The 20,577-nt window shown below is 36.3% G+C and overlaps 1 protein-coding gene across 4 annotated transcripts in view; it reads left to right on the forward strand.

Moving 5' to 3' along the window:
- Positions 1-20,577, forward strand: part of ANO3 (anoctamin 3) — a 436,084-nt gene that overhangs the window by 258,691 nt on the left and 156,816 nt on the right. For all 4 annotated transcript variants that reach the window (XM_054242186.2, XM_054242187.2, XM_078339269.1 and 1 more), the window contains one exon: positions 4,800-4,918. In XM_054242186.2, the coding sequence (XP_054098161.1) occupies positions 4,800-4,918 (119 nt within the window). The remainder of the gene's footprint in view (positions 1-4,799; positions 4,919-20,577) is intronic.

A 20,577-nucleotide genomic window follows, 5' to 3' on the forward strand; every position in this document is an offset into this window, starting at 1 on the left:
AGATTACAATGCAATTAACAATGAACTAAATATTGGGATATAACAGTGAACAAAACAGTCATTACACTAATAACCCTTATAGTTAGGAGGAGATAACATTTATGTGTATAAATGTGTATGTACATTCAATGCCAGATGCTGATATATATGTACATATATAGCATATGTGTTTATATGTGTGTATATCATTTGATGTCAGAAAATAATAAAAAATAATAAAGCCTTGTGTGCAGAGGGAGAACTATGGGGACTGTATTTTAGAAATAATGGTCAGTGATTCTCTGCTGAGGTGACAAGTTAACAGAATTCTGGCTAAACAAAGATGAGCATTATCAGCAGAGAGACAAGCAAGTGCAAAAATCTTGCAGTGAGAACATACTTTACATCAAATAACCTGGTGCAGCTGGATTGGAGGGCATGAGGGTAGAGCTCTAGGAGCTGGATGGGAAGTGATAGTAAGGAGCTAGATGATGTGTGCCCAGTGGGCTGTTGTATGAACTGTGGCCTTACCTGGAGCCGCAGAACTATGAGAGGGTTTGAACAGAGATGTAATATGAATTATCTTAGGTTTTTAAAAGGGTCACTCTGGCTACCCTGTGTTAAAAGCAAAAGATGGATACAGGAAGATCATTTTGGAGAATCTAACAGACTTCTTTTTTTTTTTTTTTTTTTTTTTTTTTTGAGACAGAGTCTCACTCCATCACCAGGCACCAGGCTGGAGTGCAGTGGTGCGACCTCGGCTCACTGCAACCTCCACCTCCCAGGTTCAAGCAATTCTCCTGCCTCAGCCTCCCCAGTAGCTGGGACTACAGGCGCGTACCACCACGCCCAGCTAATTTTCCTGTATTTTTATTAGAGACGGGGTTTCACCATGTTGGCCAGGATGGTCTCGATCTCTTGACCTCATGATCCTCCCGCTTCGGCCTCCCAAAGTGCTGGGATTACAGGCGTGAGCCACCATGCCCAGCCTAACAAACTTCTTTTCAAGAGATGTGATGACTTTGATTAACTGTAATCAGATGTTGATAAATGATCAGCTTTGAGATAAAATTTAAATATAGATTAGATAGGAGTTGGGCATTCAAATACAGTTAATCATTCAGTAAACATTTATTGAATGGCAACTATGTGTCAGACCCTATTCTAGATGTTAAGGATAAAACAGTCAACAAACAAGACAACAAAAGTGAAGGAAAAAAGTGTGTGTGTGTGTTTGTGTATATGCACACACACACACACATATACACAACACACATATATATGCCAGGCTCACTAAAAATACCTTAGTGAAGGAAACAAATAATAAATGAAGACAAATAAGTAAAAACACATTGCACGTTAGTGGTATGTGCTAAAGAGTGATATGTGCTCATGAGTTAATGCTTCATGCTAAGTCAACAGAATTTGGTGAACGATCTGATGTAGGGTCCAAGAGAAAGTGAAGAGTCAAGATCACTCCCAGGGTTTTAGCCTGTGTAGCTAGAATAACGTTGTTTATTAAGATGGTAATAGTTTATATGTTTTATTATTCATAGGCTTAGAGAAACATTCCTGTGAACAGAGATTTTCTTTCTTTTAGATTAAAATTTTAGAATTCTTCTCTGGTTGTGCTCTGTTTTGTTCTTAAAACATATTCAAGGATACGCCTTTATGACCCAAACACTTCCTACCAGTCTTTACTTTCAACATTAAAGATCAAATTTCAGCATGAGACCTGGACCAAACAAACCATTTGCAAGCCCTAGCAATATCTTTGTATATTATTCATCAGGGCAATAATTTAAAACTATCTGCATACTTTACTATTATTTGTTCTCTTAGTCTCTTTACTTGAATTTTGCTATTTATGTTATATATTTTTTCATTTTTGTTCTGTGAATACTCATTGAAAATTTTTCTTTGCTTTCTAACTTTTAGATTCAAGGGGTACACGTGCAGATTTGTTACATGGATAAATTGCATGTCATGGGGTTTGTTGTAGAGATAGTTTTGTCACCCAGATATTATGCTGACTTCTCTAATACACCCAGAAAGAAAGCGGGGGCGGGAGGAGGAGAGAAGGAAGAATAGCAGAATAAAGAAAAGAAAAATACAAATGCGAAGGAATTTAGGAGAGAAAATGATCAGCTCTAGTCAATGCTGCAGGGCAGGGGAAAAGAGATCTGAAAAACTTCACAAATATGGTGGTATTTGGCAAATGTTCAAAATTGAGTTAGCTTCCCTCCAGCAAGATGATGCTGTGTATTTCTGTTCCAAGAATAGATGAGTTATAGGAATAAAAAAAAAAGTAAACAAAATATCTCTGCCTAAAAAATTAAATTGTGAGTGGAATAGGAGCAGGAAATAAGTAATGAACTTCTATAGGTTTAATTTCTGTGTTCCAAGGAAAATAAAATACAGCAATTAATGTAAATTTTTACTTTATCTTTTATAAGCATTAAATTCATAATTAAATAATTTTAGAGACCCTTAGAGACCTGGGAAAAAGGAAATTGCATGTTGAGGAAGTGGCAGATTTAGAAAGAGAAATTACATCTTGTGATCCACAGGCCAGTGCCTGCTCCCCAATAGCACATGCCATTTCCCTATTACTGTTTAACCAAACAAGGACTTCTTGCATCTCTAATAACCAGTTGGTTGAGGAGGGGAGAGGGAGAGAGAGAGAGAGACAGAGAGAGACAACAGAGAGAGAGAGAGAGAGAATTGAAAGGAAATAAAAACACTAAACACCCTATGCCTTTCAAATTGACAAGTCAATGATAGGGTTTTGGTAGTTGCTCCAAGAAAATAACTCCAAAATTTCAGTTTCTTTCTTGCTTATGTAACAGTACAATGCAAATCCAGATTTTGCATTTTAAAATTTTCTTAATGTTGATCATCTTCCTCCAGTTTACCTGTGTGTCTAACTGCCTCAATCTCTTTTTTTTTTTTTAATTTTTTATTGGATTTTAGGTTTTGGGGTACATGAGCAGAGCATGCAAGACAGTTGCGTAGGTACACACATGGCAGTGTGCTTTGCTATTCTTCTCCCCTTCACCCATATTTGGCATTTCTCCCCAGGCTATGCCTCAATCTCTATATCTTTGCGCAAATAATACTCTTATGTTCGTTACTAAAATGAAAACCCCCCGCCTTTCACACCTTCATTCACACCTTCATCCTTCCTATCTACGGTATTTTTTCTCAAATGCACTGACCATAAGACATACTTAATAATTTACTTATTTTAAAATTGCATGTCTTCTCCTATTTGAATGTTCTATGAAGGCAGAATTGTGTTTGCTGCTATAATGTCAACTTGTAAAATAATATCTTGCATATCAGAGTTGTTTAATGAGCAAAAGTTGAATGAATAAAATGTAACTTACCTAAATTTAGGGAAAACATACTGTGTTCACAAGCATCAGCTTTGGAGTTAGATCAGAATTTGTTTCCGTTTTAGATGTACCTCTTACTAGTTTAGTGACTTTGGCATGTTCCTTAATTTCCATGTTCATTTTTTGCTTATTATTAAATGTAGGAAGAAATTATACTCATTAATTAAAGTTTTCATCAGAATGAAAGGAAATAATCAGGTAAAGTTTCAGGCATATTACATGCACTTAGCAAATGTTAACCATCAATAAGTGTTAGGTATAGTTAATAGGTCTAAGTTTGACCACTAAATGCTTAGAGCTTCTAAATATATTTGGCTATTAACTGCATCCTAAGACATAATGTGACCTATGGTATAAGATTTTAGTTTATACCACTGCTAAGAACCTGATATTATTAGCTGCCCATGATGTAACATACCATGCTATAGTATTTTATAACCATCACCTATAAAGGAATACATATATTATAAACAAAATTGTTTTTCTTCTGCACAATAAGTTAATTGACTGAACTCTTGACAGCACTATTGTTTTGAATTACAAAATTCATGCTTAATAGATATCAACTAATCTAATAAAATAACTAAGATATTTTGATTTGTTTGAAAAGGCAAAATATATAGCAATCTGTTTTTGAATTTGAAGGGATATTTATATCACATGGAATATAAATTTTGTGAAGTGTGTCAACAGTTCTTGGTCGTACAGACACTATAGAGATATCCTATTTTGTACTATTTTACATTGATTACAACTTATTCATTGTTCACATACATCCTTATATGTAACTGATATTACAGCATTTTATCTTTTTGCTATTCTACTAGTAACTATCATTCTTCAGTGTTCTCTCTTCTTTCCTGGCAGTTGTCTCAATCCCCTGATTTCTTCTATTTTTCTTGTTATGTTTATCAACATATTTTCTATGATTTCTCAGATTTTTTACACTTCAGTCAAATTTTTCCGGCTTTTAAGAAAACAAACTCTGAAAATCAATGCAGTTTTTAATTAAGCAAATAAATACTTGCACAGTTCTTACAGATGTCTCTGTCTTCAAGTTCAAAACTAATGATATGTTTTTTTCATGGTTTTATTTTTATTTTCAAAAATTTGAAGTCCATTCAATAGCACAGATGCATTTAATTCTTCTGAAAGTCACTGTCAGTGTCAGCATTAGTAAATAACAGACACGCTTTCATGTGATTACTTTTATCTGCTTATTAATTGAATGTATGGATTATCTGAAAATTATGCCACATAAATTTTATATATTTTCATATATATAAGTGTAAATATATGATTATACATATATATAGGCTATACTTTAGGAAAACATAAAAGAGGAGAGACTAGTATATTTAATGAAAAAAGAGAAAAGAAAAATGTTAAAAATCGATGTAATTTTCTCTTTCTCTTTTATAGCCCTAGGAAAAGATAAGGATTACACGGATGAATCAGAACATGCTACTTATGACCGATCTCGTCTCATTAATGACTTTGTTACCAAAGATAAATCTGAATTCAAGACAAAATTATCAAAGGTAATGAGAACTGAACTATCAATGAGTCATTTTTAGAGCATGATTTTTAAAACCTTTCAATATTTGTCTACATGTTTGGTGTTCTGCTGGAGAATATAAAAGAACATACATTTTATAATAATACCATTAGGAACTCAGAAGTAAAAGTAGTATATAGACATCATATTCATTCATATTTATATTTATTCATCATATTTCTCAAACAGAATGTTTAAAACACTTAATCTGAAATGTAAAATCATTCATTAATAGTCTCTTTAAGGCTTTATTTCTTCATCTTTCTTAGTCAGCATGAATTAATGAGAACATGGATTTTAGTATCATATCAACCAAGATTTAAATTCCATTTCCACTACCCAGTTGTAATAACTTGATAAGGCTAATTAAACTCACTGAAAATTTTTTCTCATCTTGAAATATGCTCCTGGTCGTCTGCTTGACAAGATTATTTGAGGACAAAATGAGATAACCATGTACATGGTGCATGATAAAGATTGAAAATAACTTATTGAAATTATAGCTCACCAATTAAAAAAATGAGGTAGAGTTCAATTTTAAAAACTTTTACCTCCAACAATCCTGCCCTCCCTCAGACAAATGCTTTCATGATGAACTCTTCAAAGCATGTCAGTGTTCCCATCAGATGCCAAATGCTAAATGGATGCTGCTGCTTTTCATCATTGCAGATGTAACTGATCCATATTTCCCTTTTGTTGATTTCTAGGACAAATCCTGGCTCAGGCTAAGCTCATCTTATTTATTTTTTCATTTTTTGTGTTGGTGAAAAAGGAAATGCCTTTGTAAAAAAGAAAGTTGGATATTAAGTGCAGTTTAACACAAGGAATGACTTAGGTTTCAGTTTTTACTGCATGACTAATAATCACATTCTTTAATACAATGTTCTCTGTGATATTTGATTTTGTATTTCTAGGATTAATTTTGCAAATCTCTTTATTAGTCACCTACTAATGTGTTAGTAAATACATATGGCAGAGACTAAATATTACTATCATAAGTGAGACCAAACTAATACATAGATGCAAGGATAATTGTGCCAAATTTCTTTATTCCTGTTTGTTTGGTTTTATTAAATGGGATCACTATTCTGGCCCAAAAATTATTATTATTTTTTTTTTTTTTTGAGACAGAGTCTCACTCTATGGTGCAATATCGGCTCACTGCAACCTCTGCCTTCCAGGTTCAAGCGATTCTCCTGCCTCAGCCTCCTGAGTAGCTGGGATTATAGATACATGCCACCTCACCTGGCTAATTTTTGTATTTTTAGTAGAGATGGGGTTTCACCATCTTGGCCAGGCTGGTCTTGAATTCCTGACCTTGTGATCCACCTGCCTCGGCCTCCCAAAGTGCTGGGATTACAGGCATGAGCCACTGCGCCTGGCCTGGCACAGTAATTCTTAAGTTATCTTTGCAAATCAGGCGTTTATCTCTCTGTGGTTACTAAATCTGCCTCCTTATGTCTGTCTTATCAATACAATGGATGTTTAGAATCTCTACTATCTGTAAAGCACTGTTTCCAAATCAACTGAGAGGAGGAGTTGCAAAAGAAATTAAGATGTTGTTTTCTAATGTGCTTATAGCACTAATTGGAAGACAAACACAGTATGCTCAAATAATTAGAAAGTTAACTAAGATTAAATAAAGTTTGTATTATCTGCTTTTCTATAATTACTGTTTGCCATCAGTGATATGAACCATTTTATTTCTTCTCAACAGTGGCAATTTCCTAAGTTCCACTTTGACTAGACTTGAACTTTAGAATATCAAAGTTTTAGAAAGTTGAACACGTATGAATATTTTGTTTTTTGTAACATTAACAATAAGAGAATGATGTGTGATGATGGTAACAGACCACAATACGTCAGTCTAAGATATCCTATCCTAATTCCCTACTGAATCTACCTGATTACATATCCTTCTCCTATTATACTTCCACTCGAACTGTAGAACATCGTGAGACACCAGGGTGACTTGTTCTTCTAGCTTCTATTAAAATATGTCTGCTTTAATTGATATTATAGTTTAGAGTGCAGCACAAATTCCAGTTGAGCAATATCCAGAATGTTTAAATGCAATTTAGGTAGTCTACTTGCAAAGTTTATTTACAAATGAAAAGCAAAATTATCTACTTAGACAATGTTCTTTGTCACAGGAAACCTCAAAAGAGCAATAACCTAAATTTTTATTGTTTGGTTGTCTGTATACCCTGTGCTTTATAAATTTGTTTGTCTCTTATTATACCCCACCACTAAATTGTGTGTGTGTGGGGGGGGGCACATATTTTTTTAGCTAAATCTTATAAAATTAATAATCTTTACTCATTTGTATCCTACAAAATAGAAATTCTGTGGTTCAAATGAAACTATTTAGATAGAATTAAGATAGACAGAGAGATAATTGTATGGCTGAAAATTTGTGCCTTTTAGCATCATTCACAGGTGACAGTGGTACTGGTTGTAATCTGCACTGTGCATATTATGCAATATAAATAATATTTTATTTCTACACAAAAGTTACTCATTTGCAAAGAGATCATTTTAGAGATAACAAAGCAAATTTATGAGGAGACTGATCCAAGATGGCCCTTTAGGAGCAACTCAGGATTGCAGCTCCCAAAGAAAGCACAGAGGATGAGTGGATGCCACGTTTCCAGACGGATATTTATTGCCCACAGACTAGGAGATTCCCAGGCGGAGGAGCCCCAAGGGTCGCCAGCATGGCTGCTTCGGCTGGCGCGGCAGCTCTCCATACAAAATACACTGATCTGGTTGCCCTTTTAAGCTGGCAATTGAACCTCCGGGAAGGCAGATTCACCCATTCATCTGATTAAATGGATCTGAAACAGAGAGCCAGGCTAGGAGATTCCTGGGCAGCACCGTTGTTTCAGCTGGCACAGTGGGTCGCCACACGGTAAATAACATAGATCCTGGCGCCCTTTCAGCAGGCGACTGGAACACCTGGGGGAGAGTCAACCATTCAACTTAAAAAAAAAAAAAAAGGCTCTGAGGCAGGGAGCCCCATGATCAGGCTTGGCAGGTCCCACCCCCACAAAAACAAACAAGCATACAAACAGCAATTGAAAATGTTTGGGGTTGAGAGTTTCACGGCAAGCACAGCTGAACCCAGGATGGTGCAGCTTGGTGGGGGAGGGGCGTCTACCATTACCTAGGCATTTCACCCCTATGGAGGTAGTCCGCGATTGCCGAGGCAGCCTGCCATTGCTGAGGCAGACCACCATAACAGAGAGAGTCCGCAATTACAGAGGCAGGCCACCATTGCTGAGGCAGTTCTAACCACACCCATATAAATAGAACTGCAGGGAAGCTCACATAGCAGCAGACAGTGACTAGGCTGCCTCCTTTCTGGGCAGGGCAGCCCTGAATAAAAAAAAGAAAAAAGGCAGCAGCACAATGGATACTCATAAAAAAAGCCCTAACTCCCTGGCACAGAGCACCTGGGGAAAAAAAGGGGGTTTATGAGTTCTGCTGCAGCAGACTTAAATGTACCTGCCTAGCAGCTCTGAATGAACAACAGAGCTCATAGCTCAGAACTTGAGCTCTTATAAAGAACAGACTGTCTCCTCAAGCAGCTCCCTGACCCCCGTATATCCTAAGAGTCACCTCATAAAGGACTGATCAGACTGACATTTGGCAGGCATCATTCTGGGACAAAGATAGCAGAAGAAGAAACTGGTAGCAACCCTTACTGTTCTGCAGCTGCTGAAGGTGATCCCCAGGCAAGCAGGGCCTGGAGTGGACCTCAACAGTCCTACAGCAGAGGGGCCAGACTGTTAGAAGGAAAACTAAGAAACAGAAATAACTTCATCATCAATATTCTGGACATCCACTCAGAGACCCAATCGGAAAATCAGCAACTACACAGATGACAGGAGGATAAATCCACAAAGATGGGAAGAAACCAGCACAAAAAGGAGGAAAACACCTGAAACCAGAACACCTCTCTTCCTACAAGGGATCACAACTCCTCACCAGCAAGGGAACAAAGCTGGATGGAGAATGAGTGTGATGAAATGACAGAATCGCACTTCAGAAGGTGGGTAATGAGAAACTTCTGTGAGCTAAAAGAACATGTTCTAACTCAATGCAAAGAAACCAAGAACCTTGAAAAAAGGTTTGATGAAATGATAAGAATGGACAACTTAGAGAAGAATATGAGTGAATTGATGGAGCTGAAAAATACAACAAGAGAACTTCATGAAGCATGCACAAGTTTCAGCAGCCAAAGTGACCAGGCAGTAGAAAGGATATCAGAGGTCGAAGATCAACTAGATGAAATAAAATGAGAAGCCAAGATTAGAGAAAAAAGCACAAAAAGGAATGAACAAAGTCTCCAAGAAATGTGGGACTATGTGAAGAGACCTAATCTACGTTTGATAGTTGTACCTGAATGTGACGAACAGAATGAATCCAAGCTGGAAAACACTTTTCAGGATATTATCCAGGAAAACTTCCCCAACCTAGCAAGGCAGGCCAATATTCAATCCAGGAAATACAGAGAACACCACAAAGATATTCCTCAAGAAGAGCAACCCAAGGCACATAATTGTCAGATTCACCAGGGTTGAAATGAAGGAGAAAATGCTAAGGGCAGCCAGAGAGAAAGGTCATGTTACCCACCAAGGGAAGCCCATTAGACTCACAACAGATCTCTCAGCAGAAACCCTACAAGCCAGAAGAGAATGGGGGCCAATATTCAACATCCTTAAAAAAAAGAACTTTCAACCCAGAATTTCATATCCAGCCAAACTAAGCTTCATAAGTGAAGGAAAAATAAAATCCTTTGTGAACAAGCAAGTACTCAGAGATTTTGTCACCACCAGGCCTGCTTTACAAGAACTCCTGAAAGAGGCACTACACATAGAAAGGAACAACCAGTACCAGCCACTCCAAAAACATACCAAATGGCAATGAGCATCAACAAAATGAAGACTCTGCATCAACTAATGGGAAAAACAGCCAGCTAACATCTGATTGGCAGTATCAAATTCACACATAACAATATTAACCCTAAATGTAAATGGGCTAAATGCACCAATCAAAAGACACAGACTGGCAAATTGGATAAAAAGCCAAAACCCATCGGTGTGCTGTATCCAGGAAACCCATCTCACATGCAAGGATACACAAAGGCTCAAAATAAAGGGATGGAGAAAGATTTACCAAGCAAATGGAGAGAAAAAAAAAGCAGGAGTTGCAATTCTCATCTCTGATAAAATAGACTTTAAAGCAACAAAAGAGACAAAGAAGGACATTACATAATGGTAAAAGGATTGTTACAACAAGAAAAGCTAATGATCCTAAATATATATGGACCCAATACAGGAGCACCCAGATACATAAGGCAAGTTCTTAATGACTTACAAAGAGACTTAGACTCCCACACAATAATAGTGGGAGACTTTAACACTCCACTGTCAATATTAGACAGATCAACCAGACAGAAAATCAACAAGGATATCTAGGACTTGAACTCAGACCTGGAACAAGCGAATCTGATACACATTTACAGAACTCTCCACCCCAAATCCACAGAATATACATTCTTCTCAGCTCCACATCACACCTACTCTAAAATTGACCACATAATTGGAAATAAATCACTCCTCAGCAAATGCAGAAGAATGGAAATCATAACAAACAGTCCCTCAGACCACAGTGCAATCAAGTTAGAACTCAGAATTCAGAAACTAACTCAGAACTGCACAGCTTCATGGAAACTGAACAACTGGCTCTTGAATGTTGACTGGATAAACAACAAAATGAAGTCAGAAATAAAGAAGTTCTTCAAAACCAATGAGAACGAAGACACAACATACCAGAATCTCTGGGACACATTTAAAGCAGTCTCTAGAGGAAAATATATAGCAATAAGTGCCCACATGAGAAGAGTGGAGAGATCTAAATTGACACCCTAATGTCAAAATGAAAGAGCTAGAGGAGCAAGATCAAAAAAATTCAAAACCTAGCAGAAGACAAGAAATAACTAAGATCAGAGCAGAACTGAAGGAGATAGAGACACGAAAAACCCTTTAGAAAATCAATATATCCAGGAGCTGGTTTTTTGAAAAGATCAACAGAATAGACAGACCATTAGCTAGATTAATAAAAAGAAAAGAGAGAATAACTAAATAGATGCAATAAAAAATGATAAAGGGGAAATCACCACAGTTCCCGCAGGAATTCAAACCATCATCGAACATTACAAAGAACTCTATGCACATAAACTAGTAAACCTGGAAGAAATAGATAAATTCCTGGACTCTTGCGTCCTCCCAAGCCTAAACCAAGAAGAAGTCGAAACCATGAATAGACCAATAACAAGATCTGAAGTTGAGGCAGCAAATAAGAGCCTACCACACAAAAAAAGCCCAGGTCCAGATGGGTTCACAGCCGAATACTACCAGACACACAAGAGGAACTGTTAACCATCCCTTCTGAAAATATTTCAAATAATCCAAAAAGAGGGACTCCTTCCCAAATCATTTTATGAGACCAACATCATTCTGATACCAAAACCCGGCAGAGACTCAACAAGAAAAGAAAACTTCAGGTCAATATCCATGATGAACATAGATGCAAAAATCTTCAATAAAATACCGGCAAGCCAATTGCAACAGCACATCAAAAAGCTTATCCGCCATGATCAAGTAGAATTTATCCCGGGGATGCAAGGCTGGTTCAACACATGCAAGTCTATAAACGTAATTCACCACATCAACAGAATGAAAAACAAAAACCACTTGATTATCTCAATCAATGCAGAGAAGGCCTTTGATAAAATTCAACAGCCCTTTATGCTAAAAACCCTCAATAAACTCGGTACTGATTGAACGTATCTCAAAATCATGAAAGCTATTTACGACAAAGCAACAGCCAATATCATATTGAATGGGCAAAAACTGGAAGCATTCCCTTTGAAATCTGGCACTACACAAGGATGTCCTCTCTCACCACTCCTATTCAATATAGTACTGGAAGTTCTAGCCAGAGCAATCAGGCAAGAAAAAGAAATAAAGGGTATTCAAACAGGAAAGGGGGAAGCCAAATTGTCTCTATTTGCAGTTGACATGATAGTATATCTAGAAGACCCCATCGTCTCAGCCCAAAATCTCCTGAAACTGATAAGCAACTTCATAAAAGTCTCAGGATACAAAATCAATGTGCAAAAATCACAAGCATTCCTATACACCAATAACAGACTTAAAGACAGCCAAATCAAGAACAAACTGCCATTCACAATTGCTACAAAGAGAATAAAATACCTAGAAATACAACTAACAAAGGGTGTAAAGGACCTCTTCAAGGAGAACTACAAACCACTGCTCAACGAAATAAGACAGGACACAAACAGATGGACAAACATTCCATGTTCATGGTTAGGAAGAATCAATATCATGAAAATGGATACACTGCCCAAAGTAATTTACAGAATCAATGCTATCCCCATCAAGCTACCAATGACCTTCTTCACAGAGCTGGAAAAAACCACCTTAAACTTTATATGGAACCAAAAGAGAGCCCACATAGCCAAGTCAATTTTAAGTAAAAAGAACACAGTGGGAGGCATCACACTACCAGACTTCGAACTATGCTACCAGGCTACAGTAATCAAAGCAGCATGGTACTGGTTCCAAAACAGAGATATAGACCAATGGAACAGAACAGAGCCATCAGAGGCAACACAACATATCTACAACCATACAATCTTTGATAAACCTGGCAAAAACAAGCAATGGGGAAAGGATTTCCTGTTTAATGAATGGTGTTGGGAAAACTGGCTAGCTATATGCAGAAAGCAGAAACTGGACCTCTTCCTGACACCTTACACTAAAATTAACTCCAGATGGATTAAAGCCTTAAACATAAGACCTAGCACCATAAAAACCCTAGAAGAAAATCTAGGCAAAACAATTTAGGACATAGGAGTAGGCAAGGACTTCATGACCAAAACACCAAAAGCGTTGGCAACAAAAGCCAAAATAGCCAAATGGGACCTAATCAAACTCCACAGCTTCTGCACAGCAAAAGAAACAATCATTAGAGTGAATTGGCAACCAACAGAATGGGAAAAAATTTTTGCAGTTTACCCATGTGACATAGGGCAAAGGATATGAACAGACACTTTATAAAAGAAGACATACATGAGGCCAACAAACATGAAAAAATGCTCATTATCACTGGTCATTAGAGAAATGCAAATCAAAACTACATTGAGATACCATCTCATGCCAGTTAGAATGGTGATCATTAAAAAATCTGGAGACAACAGATGCTGGAGAGGACGTGGAGAAATAGGAACACTTTTACACTGCTGGTGGGAGTGTAAATTATTTCAACCATTGTGGAAGACAGTGTAACAATTCCTCAAGGACCTAGAAATAGAAATTTCATTTGACCCAGCAATTCCATTACTGGGTATATAGTCAAAGGCTTATAAATGATTCTACTATAAGGACACATGCACACAAATGTTCATTGCAGCACTGTTTACAATAGCAAAGACCTGGAATCAAGCGAAATGCTCATTGATGATAGACTGGACAGGGAAAATGTGGCACATATACACTGTGGAATATTATGCAGCAATCAAAAATGATGAGTTCGTTTCCTTTGTAGGGACATGGATGAACCTGGAGAACATCATTCTCAGCAAACTGACACAAGAACAGAAAATGAAATGCCACATGTTCTCACTCATAGGCAGGTGATGAACACATGGACACAGGGAGGGGAGCACTACAAACTGGGGTCTGTTGGGGGGAATAGGGAGTGACAGTGGCGGGTGGGGAGTTGGGGAGAGATAGCATAGGGAGAAATGCCAGATACAGGTGAAGGGGAGGAAGGCAGCAAATCACACTGCCATGTGTGTACCTTTGCAACTATCTTGCATGTTCTTCACATGTACCCCAAAACCTAAAATGCCATAAAAAAATTATGAAGAGTCAAAAGAAAGAGGGCACCAACTCAAAGGGGGATAATAACTTCTAATATGAACTACACAATGAGTAATGACAAGCATTAAATTACAAAAAACAAATAAAGCTTTCTAACAAGTTTGCCATCAGCTATCCCCTAAAATAATAGGAAATAACTCCAAGTCCTCCACGGTGATGTCTTATATTGAATTTATGAGGAAGCACTGTTGAGTTGTGAAATGTAAAAAACAAAGAAAGAAATCCAGAAAAACATCTGACTAGTTTACTGGGAATTGTGTAAACAGACCTTATACCTGTTTAAACATTTGGCTTCTCAATTATTGTGCAAATATTTTCTGAATGATGTTGAGTTGGGGTAGTAAATTTTAATTTTTTTCAGGTACATATGCACTGCTTGTAATGATCGTGTAAGATAATGTATTTATAAGTAACTACAGTTTGCTTTAGAATTCTTCAGAACAATGCATTGTATCTTTAGAATATCTTGCTTCAAATCATAAATTTTTAGCATGTGATTTATACATCAGTTATTCAACATTTTACACATCAAGAGCATCTGTAATTTTGATATCTAATCTAATGAACAGATATTGATAAATTAATCAGACATATTTTGTTTATTGTGAAACTATAATGCACAAAGCTTGGTATGGTACCAGTAAATAGCTTTTGTTATCCAAGTACTGACTGGGATACAGTTTAGGAATTCAGACATGCATATCAATTGGGAAGTACATGAGATTCTAGAAATTAGAGGCAATACTAAAAATGATTTAAATCTGTGTTTAGCCTCAAGATTTATAATAGAAGTCATATTTAAATATTTCAAAGGCATTTTGGTAGACATAAAATTGTCTCTTTTCTATCCTATATATATTCTATTTTCAATGAGATTTTGCAGCTCCTCCCATCAAGAGATAGAGTTTATTGAACAGGTCTTGGTCCTTGTGTTTGTTAGTAGATTGTTGCAGAAGTGACATTATGCCAGCACTGAGCCTTGAACTCAAAAGATCTTGAACTCCCATTCTTTATCTTGGGATTCTGCCTCTTACCATGTGAATAAGTCAGAGCTAGTCTTGAGGAGAAGAGACCACATGGACCAGAGGCTAAAAGCATAGTTGCCTCAAATGAGGGAGAGAGGGTTGTGAGAGAATCCAGCAGCAAAGGCTAGGAAAATCAGACCTATGAAAAATTCTCAGCTGAGACCAGAAGAGCTACTCCGCTGAGCCCAGCCTGTGCACAGAATCATGAACCAAAGAGTTGTTTGGGCATGATTTGTCTCTCAGCAAGAGATAATTGAGACAACCGTAAATATTAAAGGATAGCACATTGGCTGATACCAATGATTGTTAATATACAGTTAATTCTTCCTCAATTTCTAGGAAGATTTGCAAAATTGTCCCAGAGTTTGTCACAGGATATTCATAGCAGCAATTTAATTTTATGGAGCCCAAGTGTATTTTAAATGGCATAACTGAAATCACATGTATTTAAGCAACCTATCTAAAACTTTCTAAAATTGTTTTTTAAACTCTATTTTGAAAGGGCTTTCCTTGTGAAAACATTAAATCAGGGTAAAATTCCAAGATTACTATTAATTAAAATGTGTTGATAGTTAACCGCAGTCACAAACATACAATTTTTAAAAAATGTTTAATTTTTCTGGGTACAGAGTAAGTATATATATTTATGAAGCATATGGGATATTTTGATACAGGAATAGAATATAATAATTATATTGGGGTAAATGAGGTATCTATCACCTCAGGCATTTATTCTTTGTGTTATAAACAATCCAATTATACTTTTTTAAGATGTAAAATTAGTATTGACTCTAGTCACCCTATTGTGTAATCAGATACTAGATCATATTCCTTCTTTCAAAATACTTTTTGTGCCCATTAATCATCCCCTCTCCCCTTGCCCTACATTTCCCAGCCTCTGTTAATCATTCTATTCTATATCTCTATGACTTCGATTGTTTTAATTTTTAGCTCTCACAAATAAGAACATGAAAAGTTTGTCTTTTTGTGCCAGATTGATGTCCCTGAGCATAATGACCTCCAGTTCCGTTTGCAGCATTGAATGAGACAGGGCCTCATTCTTTTATGGCTGAATAGTACTCCATTGTGTATATGCAGTGGCTCATGCCTATAATCCCAGCACTTTGGGAGGCCGAGGCAGGTGGGTCACAAGGTCAGAAGTTCGAGATCAGCCTGGCCAAGATGGTGAAACCCCATCTCTACTAAAAATACAAAAATTAGCCAGGTGAGCTGGCATGCATCTATAATCCCAGCTACTCAGGAGGCTGAGGCAGGAGAATTGCTTGAACCTGGGAGGCGGAGGTTGCAGTGATAGGAGATCGTGCCACTGCACTCCAGCCTGGTGACAGATCAAGATTCCATTTCAATAATAATAATAATAATAATAATAATAAAGTTTTCTTTAAGACCAGTTTACTTTCTCTCTTACCTCTTGACAAAAGGCTTTTTCATCCCTACGTGGCTAAGCAATTTAAGGAAGCATTTTGTAATAAAAGGCAAGGAACATTCCCCAAAATCCATAGACTAAAGGACCTAGCCTGACTGCAAGCAAAATTCTAGAGCAAATGAGGGGGATTCTTTTTTAAGATGGTTTAGGTAAATATTGCCTTTTCCTGTTTCATGAATATGAAGAACACTGGGAATAACATTTGAAGATAATGAGGTCCTACAGCCAAACCATCTGATCCTAAGAACTAGAATCCCTCTCTTCATATGTAGAATCCTGCATACCAGCTGAGGCCTCTAGATGTGGGCAATTTACAGGGATCATCTATAGTTAATCTACACTAGCAGGAATAAGCCTGTGGTAAAGAATCTATGGCGTCTGTAGTGAGCATTAGTGAAGCTCAGCTGGGTAGCTCTTTTGGACTCAGCTGGGATTTTTCATGAACCAACACTGTCACTTAGGAAGCCCAAATTGACTACAGATATTGCCAATAATGAGTCTGGGAATATGAATCTATTTTTCAGTTACAGTGACTTCACCTTTGAAAGGATATTAGGTACCAAATCAAACAGGAAGGAGGTTATGGACAAAGAAAATCTGGACATGAATATTTTAGAAGTTCATTAAAATTAGATCACAAGGCCATTCACTTTGACTGTGTCAACTGGCATTGGCAGATGGTGCTCATCTTTATCTCAATGGGCATTATAAATAATTTTCTGTAGGACTGGAGATACTGGTCATATGATGGAGAAGGTGAGATAGCCTTTGTAGTCTTTAACAGCGTACCTTTTATGTGGATATTGGGAACTATTTCATTTGTCTAAATGGCTCTTTACCTCAAATTGTGTATAGGACTTAGCATTTTGAATGTGCTACTTCTTATTTTTGTCCAGATATTGTGAGATAGTGATGACAAACTACAAGATGAATGACTAACTTGGCTCTATGTGGCTACTTTAATGGACAAGGTTATACATGAAATGAAACACTAAGAGAATAAATTTGCTTTTTTGTTGGGATAGTCAGTTTCTATAGAAAATATTAATATTTCTTTAACCTGAAGCAACCTTTTATCTATATTTAATAATATAATTAAGTATCATAAATATTTAATTTTCATGTAAAACATGGGTTACACAGAAAATAATCCTGGTGTATTAATCTATTTGTCCATGTTTTTAAATTTATTTTCTCACCTAACATTAAGAAGTCTACGTTTTCATCAGCCCAAAGGATGTCTGGTCCTATTTTCAGAGTCTTTGTATTCTCTGAAATACTGAAGAGGGCATTAACCTCCCTGGAATCCTAAGAGGAATCTCCCTTTTTTTGTGCCATTTAAGTACTTAGTTTGACCCTCAGAAACCTTTCTTAGTAAATGGCAAGGACTCGTTCTACATTAGTTGATTGCTAAGTGTACATTTTCTGAAAGATTTAGTACAAGAGTTTACAGAGTTGCTTCAAATTTTCTGCAGATTGCTTAAACTCGAGTGCGTGTGTGTGTGTGTGTGTGTACATGTGAGATAGTGACATATATGTTATAATAAAGGAAGCATTTCACATCAGGAAACAAATATTAATCATTCAAAATATGCAAATATTCTCACAATAAGTAGTCAATTATTTGTAAGGGGTTAACATATTCTTAGATGATGTCTCACATCTTATAACAAATGTATTATTGAAGAGCTAAAGAGGTACACTCAAATTTAATATATTTAAACCAAAGTGAAACAAAAATATAAATGTTTTTTTCTAATAACAGAATAGAAAAATGGCCTTTTCAAATCAATGATAAAATTAAACATGGGTAGACTTACTATTTAGATAATAAATATATCAGTGTCAAAATTCTGATAAAATTAAGAAGAAATAAGCTTAAGATGTGGTGATCAGCTCATATACTGGAATATATATACATGCCAGAAGAATGGCTAATATTCTTAATTCACAAAGATATTATAATTTATAAATATAAGAATGAAATAAATTAAAAAGCAATTTAATTTTAACATATATAACAATCAGCTGTACTACTAATTACAGAAATACAAATTTAAGAAATGTTTTTTCAACCAAATTAAAAAATGTTTAAAAGTACAACAAAACCTAATCTGATATAAACTATAAGCTACCATTTTTATTCCTTGCTAGTTGATATGTACATTGAGCCAAATTTTCTGGAAAACAATGTCACAACAAGGGTTCAGTACCTTAAAGTATTTTGCCCTTTGACCTAGTTCTAGGAATTTATGCAGATAATGCAGTTAGAAGTTGGCCAAGTTTTTGAGTGTAATAGCTCATGCCTATAATCCCAGCACTTTGGTAGGCTGAGGAGGGCAGATTACTTAAGCCCAGGAGTTTGAAACCAGCCTGAGATACACAGTGAAACCCTGTTTCCATAAAAAATATAAATAAAAAAGCATCCAAGTATGGTGGCACCCACATGTAGTCCCAACCACGCATGGAGGCTGAGTCGGGAGGATTACTTGAGCCTGAGAGATGGAGGCTACATTGAGCCGTGGTCGTACCACTACACTCCAACCTGAGAGAGGGAGACCCTACTCAAAAATCAGAAAAAAAACGCCAAGAAGTTATCCCAAATAATTCTGTTTAAGAATGTTTCTCACATTGTAATTTGTGGTGGGGGAGGAGCACTTCCATATTTAAAAGTAAACAATAACATTTAAAATAGTAATGCCCTCCAACAAGGCAGTACTATGTTGAAAATCTCTAAACTATTTAAGGTTAGGACATGATCACAGTGTATAATAATAAAATAAGAAAGTGGTTGTTAAAAAGCAATATTGCAGTATGATGCCAATTCTATAAAAATATCTAGCTGGTTTTCACGGGGATAATATTTAGAATGATATATAAGAAATGTTTATAGTTTTTAACACTGGGTGGCAAAATTCAAAGGATATGAAACTTAAGTATTCATAGATTTAAGCCATAAGTATTATCATAATGTCATTACCTTTCTACAATCTCACACAGCTAGTAAAGAACAGACAGGATTTAAAATAAGATAGTCTTTTTTCCCAAACAGTTTTTCCATTTTGTTACACTGGCATGACAAGAGCAATTCAGGACTTCACCTTTTTTAGCCTGATAACCATTGTAAGTAGAATTTCAGTTTCTTTGCCCTCATATGCACTGATCACTCATGCACGAGAAGCTGTGGTAAGCACTTTACATTCATTATCTAATTTAAGTCTCACAATAATTTAATGACAATAGGTAGCAATATTCTCATTTTGACAAACAAGAAAATAAGGATTAAAGAGAAATATTTCTTGTCCAAGTCTCTGAGCTAGGTGGAACCAGAGCTGCATTGTGGCATTTCTCTTTAACTATAGACTCTTGGCTTTTCTGTCTCCAGTTCAATAGTTAATTATAGGAGATATACTTGCAGAGATTATTTATCTCTTTCTAAAACCCTAAAGCATTACTCTGAAGTAAGGCAGCTCTAAACTGTAATAACTGTGTGGGTAACTCACAACCTCTTATAACTAGATTGACCTGTTTGCAATTTATTCTGTATCAACAAACCCCTAAGTAAAAATAGATAATTTTTTACAAATATAGCATCACTAAACCTCCGCAAAAGTAGTAAAAAAATTAGGTTTCTATTTATTGCGATCACATAATAAGTAAACTAAGTATTTTCAACTCAATCTATTACAGTATGGGAACTCTGCTTACCACTCAAAATAGGAAATAACCAACAGCAACAACAATACCACCACCACAAAATAAAAAATAAAACCCTCCACAAAAGCTCCTACAGCTGCCAACATCTGTGTGTAGAGCTGAAATACATCTACAGCAGAGGGCTAGGAAATCATGACATGAGACGTTTTACCTGAGAGAATGCAATTAGGTGAGGGATGGATTTGTGGGTTAGATGCCTTTAGTTCTCTGAAAGACTATAAGGGCAAAAAAAATGTGTCTATTTAGGAAGTCTTATTTCATATGCAATACAAAGAAACAGACAAGATGTCAAAGATGTTTTCCCCTCTCCTGACACTAATGTCTCAGTAATTAAACACATAGAGGTTTCTCAAATCACCAATTTATTGGTTTTTCCCATGAGTACTTAAGAATTCATTTTGGGAGGTATATTTCGTAAGCCTCCCTGGAGGATGTTAGCTCTAAAATGAGAGCTACAATAACTTCTCTGCAAAAAAAA

Source organism: Callithrix jacchus, chromosome 10 (assembly GCF_049354715.1).
Source record: "Callithrix jacchus isolate 240 chromosome 10, calJac240_pri, whole genome shotgun sequence".
In the NCBI taxonomy this organism is placed as follows: Eukaryota; Metazoa; Chordata; class Mammalia; order Primates; family Cebidae; genus Callithrix; species Callithrix jacchus.